The sequence below is a fragment of the Anthonomus grandis genome, chromosome 16 (genome assembly GCF_022605725.1).
Source record: "Anthonomus grandis grandis chromosome 16, icAntGran1.3, whole genome shotgun sequence".
NCBI classification, from domain to species: domain Eukaryota; kingdom Metazoa; phylum Arthropoda; class Insecta; order Coleoptera; family Curculionidae; genus Anthonomus; species Anthonomus grandis.
In genome coordinates, this window is record NC_065561.1 from 22028847 (window position 1) to 22040810 (window position 11964).

The 11964-nt window shown below is 32.5% G+C and overlaps 2 protein-coding genes across 2 annotated transcripts; one reads left to right on the forward strand and one right to left on the reverse strand.

Moving 5' to 3' along the window:
* Positions 1–16: 16 nt before the first annotated feature.
* On the reverse strand, positions 17–7995 carry LOC126745929 (elongation of very long chain fatty acids protein 6). Its single transcript, XM_050453994.1, has one exon. The coding sequence runs from the start codon at positions 7725–7727 to the stop codon at positions 6873–6875; it is 855 nt and encodes a 284-aa protein (XP_050309951.1). The 5' UTR covers positions 7728–7995; the 3' UTR covers positions 17–6872.
* Positions 7996–9547: 1552 nt separating this feature from the next.
* Positions 9548–11544, forward strand: LOC126745930 (UPF0669 protein C6orf120 homolog). Its single transcript, XM_050453995.1, has 4 exons — positions 9548–9683; positions 10841–10980; positions 11036–11152; positions 11202–11544. Exons 1-4 carry the CDS (start codon positions 9639–9641, stop codon positions 11494–11496), a joined length of 597 nt encoding a protein of 198 aa, XP_050309952.1. The 5' UTR covers positions 9548–9638; the 3' UTR covers positions 11497–11544.
* Positions 11545–11964: the final 420 nt, after the last annotated feature.

Sequence of the window (11964 nt, forward strand, 5' to 3'; positions counted from 1 at the left end):
TAAAAAAATAACAAAATAATGGGACTAACAAACATTTTATTAATACAACATTGTTGGTAACAAGTTTGAAACACTTAAAAAAATAAAAAAGGCCATATTTACACTTATTTCAGTAAAACATATAAAACCGAAACATTTAATTTACAGCAATCGAGAGCCTCTCTTTAAAATACAAAAATAACCCTTTAAGGCATAATTATTACATATTTTTGTCCCTATACAAATCGCCCTAGGACGATAAAGCTTTTTTTTTAGTCCATTACGTATTAATATTTTACAAACTAATGACTAGTCGACAGAAAAAATCAACAATCAAATACCCTTTTCCCAAACTACGATTCCTACTAACACAAACATGTAAAATGGGCAAATACTGTCTGTATACATAATAATAATACCATGCACATTAAATAACCTTGTCGCTAACCGATAATAACATATTATATGCAGCAGTTTATTCCAGATTAAACTGCCATAAAAAAAAATCAAAATTGTCTGCTACGTGGATCTACCTATTCACCTATTTCTAGTTGCTATCGGGAAACAAATAAAGCACTTATAGGCGCAATAAAACACACAATAAATGCTTTATTTAATTTCCATGTACATGTGCAATAAAACAACAATATTTGCCCACTTACTGAACGCAAAATTCCACTAAAACAATCACTCGTATTATAATTAAAAAAAAGGGGGCCAGAGAACTACATTAACATAAAATAATTAATCAGTAGTAACTATGGGAGAAAACAAGCAGCATATATTTTTATTCAGTTATTAGGGCAAATTGCCAAAAATCTTTACACAAGGATACATATATGGAACTTAAAACTAGCGTTCTGATGTAAAATAGAAAAAGAGCAAATTATAGATAGCAACGTTTTGGACTTGAAAACTAAAGAACATCCAATCAAAGGTCAAAACGTTGCCCTTCGAAAATATTGTTTTCTAATTCGCTGTTCTTCTACCAACATATAAACTTCGCCATTAAATATAGTAGGTCACGTACTGGATTGTGAAACTTTGCTTTATATATTCTAAACAAAATATTTTAATAAATAATTACATACACATTCGTGTTTCTATCACAACAAGCCAAAACGGAAAATTATCATTTATTTTCAAAAAGTACAAATAAGGCAATTTGATTGGCACTTTTTGTGTGTGTGTGTGTGTGTGAAAATATTTAAGATTTTCATCAGTTTAATACTTTGAAGCTTAAGAATATTGGTCTCAGCAACATTGATTATATATTATTAGATATTGGGTGACTTGATTGAGTGTTACCGATTAGGTTTTCTTGATATTATTCCAAAATTAAGTATAGTTACTGTTTTGATAATTTATGATATATTCACTTTTTTCTTTATCGGAGTTAATATACTAAAAATTAATACAAGACCTGACCTGAATGTCTCAATCTGGACCACAGTATTAGGTATAAATATACCAAGATAATTAATGTATACTAAAAATTTTGTTTATTGAATATAAATTCTTTTGCTTATTATCTGAAGAACTCTCTCTTCAAACCTAAATAAAAATGCCAAAAACTAAGAAGTTCTGTATTTCTGATGCAAAACCCATTGTAGTATGTTTTAAGTGAAACAATAGCATTGTTACAGGACTGTGGACATCTTAACATTCCTTTCAAACTACATAAAGAGTATATAAAACAAAATGAGCATGTAAAGCAAAATAATAGACGAAGGGTCCTGTTTATTTCACAATCTTTATTTCGAAAATCACGAATTCCTCTATTATTTTGCTTTGCATAATGGTAGGGGAGACCGAGGATACAATGGACACCAGGATAGAATGGACATGTTTAAAACTCCCGCTTAATATGTATTTGAAGCGCCCTCATATGCTAAATTAATGCAATAACTACCGAACAATCGTTTGGCATTCGCAAGGTAGCAAGCATTGAGTGTGGTTATTTTTATCGATATTTTCCTGTTTCAGCCAGTCTGCTTGTAACTTTTACGGTAAGTAATGTAACCATTTATTATTTTCTATGCAACACTTTTTAATATCTAATTATTTTAGCGGTGATGTGCATTATAGAATATGGTTATAAGAAACAAATAATTGAAATTGCTTGTTTAGTTTTCTAGGAAAAAGAATAATTTTACTATAGGGTCAACGGATGTCCATTGTATCCCCAGAATGTTTTTATTTTTTATTTATTTCAGATGGTGAGAGAGTATAAAAAGAAAACCGACAGGGAATTCCCTGAAGGAGATCTAAGAAGAGCTGTAGAGGATGTCTTAAATAATATTGGTAGCTTGCGAAAAGTTTCGGAGAGGTATAATGTTACTAAGTCTCGTTTAGCTATTTATGTGAAAAGGGCTAGAGAACAGGGGATAGAAAATATATCTTTAAAACCACATTTTTTCTCCAGAAATGGAACAAGCATTAGCTGAATATTTACTCAAATGTTCATCAATGTTCTATGGATTAACTCCAAAAAAAAACTAGACAACTAGCATTTCAGTTTGCGTCTCGAAATAAGCTTTTAATCCCGGATTCTTGGGCAACACAAGCAATGGCTGGCGAGGAGTGGTTTGCCGGTTTTTTGAGGAGAAATCCAGAACTCTCAATTCGAAAACCGAAAGCAACATCTCTTGCTCGTAGGACGGCGTTTAACAAAACAGTTATTGGGGAATTCTTGGGCAAGCTCAAAACTGTTTACAGCCGGCATAACTATGAGGCAAGCCAAATTTTTAATTTAGACGAAACAGGGGTTACTACAGTACCGCCTGTTGAAAAAAATTGTAGGAAAAAAGGGAGAAAAGCAAATAGGACAAGTAACATCTAGAGAACGCGGTGAGCTAGTAGCCCAAGTTGGAATAATTTGTGCAAATGGAAATGCATTACCACCAGTATGGATTTTTCCCAGAATACGTTTTGATGTCTGGAGCTATGCAAGGATCTATGGGTCTTGTGAATAAATCTGGCTGGATGACAACAGATAATTTTATTAAAGTTCTTCAGTTTTTCCAACGAAATATCAGATGTAGTAAAAATAACCCCGTGTTACTGATATTGGATAACCACGAATCCCTCACTCACCTTTCAAGTGATCCCTCACCTTTCAAGTGATATTTTTCCGAAGCTGCCAATTCTTGGATGATGACTCATCCAAATGAAACTCTTTCTATTTACTCACTTGCGGAGCTATGCTCAAAGGCCTTGAATCGTGCTGCTACACCAGAAAATATAAACTCTGGCTTTCGTAAAAGTGGAATTTTTCCTTCTGATCGGGACATATTTCAAGGGCAGTTAGATACCTATGTTCCGCTGGGTTAAGAGATTCTTGTAAACCTCTCTTTATATCTCAAAATTATCTCTCTTTTTATCTTAGAAACAACTACTCTTATTCATAAATGTCCTAAACCTCCCTCTAACACTGGTTATATGACTCGCCAGGTTAACGTTTTTCCCTTACCAATCCCTACATCCTCCCTCACCAAGAACTCACTTATATACCTTAGCAAAAAAATTTACAACCATGTTCCTCTATGTATCAGACAAATTTTAGAAGTTAAGAGATTCAAAAAGGAATTAAAATCACTTTTATTATCCAGGGCATATTATAGCCTTGACGATTTTTTTAATGATACCTTTTAACCTGTGCTCTGACATCATTTTAGTGTTTTAGTTTTGTTTCCTGTTAAATAATTTAATTTACTTCCTCTAAATTCTGTTTTATTGACAGCTTTACTTATTTTTTAATGAAATTTATCAAAAAGATGCTTTTTTTCTCAATCTGTTTTGTTATGATTAATTTTGGTAATGTGTGCAAATTTTATGGTAAAGTGTTTTAGATGTTGTTTGTTTGAAATTTAAAGTGAATTTGGAATTTTTTAGTTTTTAGGATGCTTGTACACAAGATTTTGTTGTCTTACGTAATATAGGACATTTTCTTTCTTTCTTTCAAGAACACGAGTTTTTGTGTTCGTCAGTTTCAGATCGACCTGCTCCAGATGTCATTACCAATCAATCTGGTGGAAGCTGTATTTTCGCCGAAACAGAAAACCTAATTCTAGCATGATGACGGAAATCGCGCTGCCGATGAAACCTCAATTCCTAGCACTAGCGTTACTGGGAATGATAAAAGTCCTTTAAATATATCTAACTTTATTACACCAGGCAAAATAAGTCCTTATCCAAAGGCGGAACCCCGAAAACCTATGAGAAAAGGAAGAAAACGAGGAAAATGTATGATAGTTACTGACACTCCAGAAAAAGAAGAATTATTGGCAAGAAAGAAGCCTCCTCCAAAAAAGGTTAAGGAGGTTAAGAGAAAAGTTCTAGTAGAAAGTGACTCTAGTGATGAAGAGATAAATGAAGAACTAACAAAAGATTCCTCCTTAGAGTGGGAGGAAGAAGAAGAGACAGTTCACGATACCCACGATGTAGAAAAAGGCGGTTTCATTGTTGTCAAAGTTCCGGGAAAAACACCATTTTCTGGAAGAAATTATGTTGCTCGGGTAGAACGAAAACTTTTCGACGGATTTCAGGATCGATTTTTTAAAAGAATGATTCCATCAAATCGCTTCAAAATTACAGAAGAAGAATCTTCTTTTGTAACATTCGGAGAAGTAATAGGTATTGAAGACAGGCGTCCTCGTTTCAAAGATTCGATTCATTTCAACGCAGATTTGACAGAATTTAGTTTAACTTAAATAAAACTTGAAAATTTGTTGCTTTCTAAATAAATATTTACTCTAAGACTTTTTGTCTTTATTAGTAAATGAATGTCCAAAATATCCCCATATCATGTCCATTATTACCCCAGAGCAGGGGATACATTGGACAAATGACCAAAAATTTTTGATCCCGGTTTAAAAATATTTTTAAATTTATTTGGATAATGCTATGTAGTAATATATTATGACAAAAGTTTGTTTATTACATTAATAAAACCTTATGGATAGAGATTTCTTCGAAAAAAAGTTAGAGATCATTTAATCAAATTTTTCCCATGTATCTTCGGTCTCCCCTACTTTACCCTGGAGAAAATTATGGAAATCTTTTAAATGTGCATGTATTTAGAACTCATGGGAAAAAAATTATTTTAACAATCATATGATGACTGTGTTGCCGAAGGCTGAAAATTAAGTGTCAAAATTAGGTGGTCCAAATTGTTCTAAAAGAAGCAAAAATCATTTCATTCAAAAAGTCAGTCACATAACACACAACATCTTATTCCTAGCACTAGGTATGATATAAAGAGAAAGTAATTTTATTACATTATATTAAATAACCTTTGAGCCAAGAAAGTTTTAATAAATTTCTTTGCTATCAACATTTCAGAATCACACATAATTATAAATAGTTGCTAATATGACTGGAGGATGAGAAAACAGACGCCAGGTTCACATTAACACCAAATTTAAATCATATTTTGAATTCTTGTCTCCAATGCTTGGAAGATCACTTAGGTACATTCCCAGATATGTTCAAGATTAAGACACAAGTTTTACCTTAAGAAACTATTAATAAAGAAAAATCTGTAGGAGAATATCTTTAGTTTAATACTTGTCAATTTATTTGGAATTTTTCCTTGGGAAAGCCCACTTGGATATAACAAGCAGATTGATACAAGTATTGATTATCCATGGCCTCGGACATAACCCTCCTGATATTGCTGTAACTAAGTAAAAAAATTAACATTCCTATAAATATCAAATTGTGTTATCAATTTATGCTAAAATTACCCAAAGTGTATTTACATGACCAAAGGTGCAACCTTGTCGACAAGACAGAATACATTATTTGTCCTTATAATTATAACAGTTTATAAAATGATTATCGGGTACCTTAAATAGACCAAATTTTGAAAAACCTGACTATTAAATGTTGAATTATGGAATTAGATGAATTTATAGCCCTCATTTTATGTATTTGTTTTTAGTTTGACAACATTACAATTATAATATAAATAAAAAGCAATTAAGTTAAAATATAGTTATTTGCAAGATAATATTTAATTTGCCCAATACCACCTAGTTACTGTAAAAACGATAATTCATTATTTTGCTCCTTAAAGTATTAAACTGATAATCAGCCTGTCATTTACAGTTAATTAACTATATTATGTATTTATAATTAAAAGCTGCAATTAATAAATATCTGGTGTCAATAAAATCATTATTTACAATTAGGCTTACACAGAGCCAGATTTAGGCATTAATTTCTTAAGTTATCATTCTGATTCTTATGGTTGAAGATTTTGGTGGTTTAAAACAGGCTAATTTGCTAACAGTAGTCGCAGTTTTTTTTATGTATTAGGTACATACATGGATAAAAGAATTTGTCAAAATTTGAAAAACTTATAGAGTAGAGGTGTGATACATCCTTCAGTATCATCCTTAGGAAACTTAATTATATCTACCTATAATAAGTAGGAAAACAAAATATAGAAAATCTAACAAACTGTTCTGTCCGGCTACTGATTTTGTTCTGTCCAATTAGTGTCCAATCACTAGCCAAAATGCATTTTTATAGAAAAAACAATAAATATTTTTTTTATAGAATTTTAAAGTTTTTTTGACAAAACTGCCTGACTATTGACATATTCACCCTACCGAGTATTATTTTAAACCAATCTTCAACAGAAATCACATCCACATCTCAAAAAGCGATTTTATTGACAACCAGTATAAGTTAAAACATCCTTATTAGGTAGTAAATATTATTATATACCAAATAAGAAATCATGGCGTATGGTGTAATTGGAAATACAAGACAAGCAAAGTAGCAAAGCACGAAATACTTTATGAAAATATCATTTTTTTTCCTTACAATCTAAATGCACCTTATATCCTCAAGGAATGTCGTCACCACATTTTAAAACTTATAAACTACTGGACTTTTGATTTCATCAAAACATAATCGGCATTGGTGGGTGCGCTCTTTTTATTGCTTTTCGAAATGTACGCTTTGTAAAAGAATCTGGCAAACAGCACGAAATAACTGAAATACATGCAAATTGATAATTTTACATTAAATGGGGTAACATGACATTCGATTCCTTGCTGTAAAAGTTGATGTGCCCACATGTTTACTGCACATCCTATAACCATCTGAAGCAACTGCAATGAGGTTATTAGGAGGGCCACTTGTTTGGGTGGATGATGTCCCCAGGCTCTCAATCCATAATATGAGTACATAATTGAGTGGACACAATAGTTCATTACAATGAACCAGCGAGCACTAGAAGCCGTCTCAGTATAACTGTACCAAGAGTATAAAAGTACCGTAATGTGATGATACCAATGCAAAAAAATCAATGGTTGTTTACGAAGTACTATAAATACCGTGTCTCCTAACTCTGGTAACTTACTTAACACAAACATCCAAGTCCAGAAGCCAGATACTCTGTCCTGTTCAATAAACGAAGGTACACAAACCGAATGGTACAATCCATGAGTGGTCAGTGAAAAAATAAATTCTGGCACCGTCCTGCACGCCCCCATGATGCTGAAAGTGGCCAGTAGCAGGTTCCATAATATCAAAGTACCTCTAAGCTGGAATCTGGGGCGGTACTGCATGAGATACTGGCCCCCAAATATAAACACCATGTAGGCACCGACATAATAAAAGCCAAGAGTCCAGTTATCCTGCATCCACGCCTTCGTTTTTTGGTGTATAAAATCCGACTCGAAGTTGAAAACATAAGAGTAATTCGGCAAGGTAACCTGGTTGTATTCCTTCATTTTCTCTCCGCACTCACTCTCACTTCGGTTCAGGAGTTTGTCGGTTGAAATAAACGGATTTTTCGTGTATCTAAACCGGCACACTTTCGACGGTACTATCACAGACAGTCTAAAGAAACGGTGAATTAAATTAACCGGGGGGGGTATGAGGTAAAAATTCGTAGCGATTCGTGGATCTCGTTACTGCCGACGTCCCGCTTCGCCACCACTCATAGACCAAGAGAAACGTACGCGGACGCACACCCAAAATCCGAAATACGTTTTGTCATCGGTAAACCACGCGCGCATGGTTTATATAACAGGGAGTCCACGCGCTTTTTTTTTTAAATTTTTGTCACACGGTAAAAATATCATTTTGTAATTTGCGATTCATTGAATCGATTATGTTAAACTGTTTTTATTTTTTTTATTTAAAAATTATACCGGTGTTTAAAGATTCACGAACTTGGTTAACCTTTCTTAATAAAGAAAATTCATTTTACGTAGACGATTTAGTTTTTTTTTTAAATATTTCCTACGCATTTCTATCCTAATGTATTCGTTAAAAAAATTAATTAATTCCTGGCATTGTTTGTCTGTTATGTAAATTATTATTTTACTTTATTATTTTGAAAATGACAACAATGACACGTGGTGATTCATAAAAATGACAAGTGACACTGTTGACAGTTTAGTTCTTTTCTGCCCCGTGATTGGTCACTTATCAGAACTTTTTTAATGAATTTGCTTGTAAATAAATATTTTAATTAATTACAACTAAATAAGTACATTAATTAATGCTACAATTGACCTGAAAATAAAGAGAAAAAAAATTAATGGGTTATATTAAACACACTTAACGTTGTAACGTCACATGCCCATCAGGCTCCTCTTAAGGTGGCTTTATTCATACGGTATGTAATAAGAAGTAAGACGTAAGCTCTATGTAACAAGAATCGTGTGAATTCATAAATTAAAAACGTAAGAAGTAAAATAACGTCAAGGCTAATAAACTCAACGTTGAGTTTATTAGCCTTGAAATAACGTAACAAAATTCATGTTGTCTTTCTCTCTCTCTCTCTCTGAAATTATTGTCAAAGTTATCAGCTCAGCTGTCAGTGTCAACCTTTATTCTTTTAATATTATCTTTATATTATGGACGACTTAACATACAGGAAAGAATAATGCTGGATGAGTTCTATGAATAAATGTTTACTCTCGTAATTCATTTTTTTTGCAATTTAAATTTAGATAATTATAAAGGCAAAGGCAAAACTGTAAGCTCACAAATATAAACAACACAAAAATTAAATTTTTTGACTTCTTTAACTACCCTTTTGATTGGTTATATTGGCGAACATTGCTGATCACTTACGATTCCCTAGTAAGATAGATTATTATAGAATAGATTATTATATTTTGTAGTATTTAATTTTAAAATTTGAATTTCGCGCCTTTAGATATAACGTCATATGTGTTGACAGTTATTACGTTTTGTTAGGTTGGTATAAGGATTGACAGGGAGATTATGACGTGACTCGATTATGGCGAGACGCATTAATTGATGTATTTTTAAAATTATGGATTTATTAGTTGAGTTTTAATTTGTGTATTATTTTAACTGAATAAAAGGCCATTCTACAATTTATAAGTATGACGCAAGAACTGAAATTGCACCATTTCATGCGTCTTACTTTTAACAGCTTGCGGCAAGATATGAGTAGCTTCATTAAAATTTGATACTTCTTGTTGCTTACCGTACGGAACTTATGAACCCGCCTTTACGTAGGGCATACGTTGACATTGACAACTGTGTCAATGTAATTTTTTTGACAGCCCCGTGTTATTGTGGTTAGGTTTTTTATGTTTATGTTATGATTTTCTGTCTGTATAAAATGTTATAATTTGTTCTGTTATTAGTTATATAGTAAAATGGCAAATATAATTGTTATTTTAATATTTGTTATAATAACCATAGTAAGTGACCCACAATAATTATACTTTTTCTTCTTCTTTCTGTGTTACTCTTCTTGAGTGTTAGCAATCGGGTAAAGCTCTGGATCTCCTATGATCCTATAATTCCACTTGCCACTTCTGGAGTTCTCTCATAGACCTATCTGATCCGAACGCATCTATACATTTTTACTCAATTAGTCAATATGGGTATTCCAGGCAAGGTGTTTTTCTATAATCACACCAAGAAAGTTAATTGCTTCCTGCTGAATCAGTGCACGATTATTCCCTATTCATATGCAGTAATAGCTCATAATGTCCTCATGACCTTCTGAGGCACCCCAGTTTTACCTTCCAACCAACTCGACGTAGGCATTCCCTCTTCACTGCTCAGCCTGGTTTCCTGGGTTCTTCCTGCCAAATACTTTTTGATTCACTGATAAGGGGCTCCTCTGATTTCATATGTGTACGATTTTTTTAGGAGAGTCTTATGGTTGAGCTTCGTGTTAAAATTATCAAGAACTTCCTGATAAAAGGATCTAATTGCATCAGATTTTTGCATAGTTTATGGAAATCAGCAAGAGCTGATGCTTCATTGATAAAATCAGAAGTTATTTAAGAACGTTTGCCTCTACTAGAGTTTCTATTAAGGCTAGTTACAAATGGAAATGCCATGTTAAAGAGACTGTAAAAAGTGAACAAAAATATGTAAATCTTTACTCCATGCCCAAACCCTGTAAGTGAGGCATCCATTGTGCTTTGGTTTGAAGGAATTGTTATTTTCTTTATTGAAAGATCTTCTGGAAATAGGAGGATTCTTTGGTTTGTCAAAACCAGCATGGACAACTTGTACTCTGTGATCTGAGAAGTGTTAAAGTCAATCTGAAGAAGTTGTAAATATGTTGTCTATTATAATCAGTGTGTTATGTTATTAGGTTCATAAATACTTTGGTACATTTCTAATAAAAATATCTTGAACACTAAGGTAATTTCCTTTCTAAATTCTTCTAGTCTTACCAGAAACCATAGTAATCACTACTAATATATGATAATATCAAAATCACCTCTTTGCGGGGTCAAAGATGGCCGGATGAAATTATAGAAGCAACTTAATATTCCTTTAGTTTTCAAACATGTTATAATTTTAATGATTTCTATACATTATATTTTATAATTTGTAGCTATTTTATAAAATGATAAATTGGGAAGTACCTGTTAAACCCAAACTACTTGGACGTGCTGGAGGTACTCTGGACAGAGATACTTTTTCTTACATTTATATAAGAAGTCATGGTCCAATAGTTTTAAACTTAACTTCTTTGTAAGTAAAATAATAAATTATCAGTAAACTTGTAACATATAACTACTTATAACAGATTTGGTGATACTGATATGTATATCTCTTATGCCAATATACATCCCACGTTTGAGCCTGAAACTTACTTTCAACACTCTGCCACATGTGGGGAGGATGTAATTGAACTACCAGAAAGGTGAGTTATATATTTGATCGAAAGCTGTTCAAAATGTGCCATATTTCAGTTCAAATACACCTTTAGCTATTGGATTATACGGATACGGTGAGGAAAATTCGTTTCTTCTTGAAATATATGAAAACCTTAAGTTTCCCTCTGTTTATAAACCATGGATTATACTAGAGCAAGAAATTATTACTAATAACAAAAAGGCATCCGATGAGAACACAGCGGAAGATTCGTATCCACCTTCAGATAATAACAACAAAAAAATGCTTAAAAAGAAAAAACAACCTAAAAACGCCTCAAACCTGTCGAGCCTGTTTTCCATTTTGGAAATATTTGAGTTAATATTTTTATAATGCAAATGATTGTAAGTAATAGGTAGTAAAGTTGATTGTTAAATTCAATCAATTTATGATAATTTAATAACATCAAGGTAGTGTAACTGTGATATTGCATAAGGTGAGAATTCAAATTGTTAATTTCAGTGGAAAATTGGGGCCATCCAAAAATGTATATATTATCTAAGTTAACACCCTTAGGGGCTCAGGATACATAAACACATACTGACTGCACACGGATATACTCTCTAGGGCACTCAAACTTATCTCATTTGATCTTTTTGAGTGTTTCTCATTAAGTGTTTGCTCTGGCCTAAACTGGTTACTGAAGTAAAAAAAGAGAGGGTACTAAGGCTAAGTTTTATCTCAGCAACTAATCCTGCCCACTTAAATCAATTAGAAATAATTATTTTTCTATATAAATAATAATAATAATAGTTGCTTATTATGCTGTTAATCATTGACCTATGAATATTTCAGCATCTA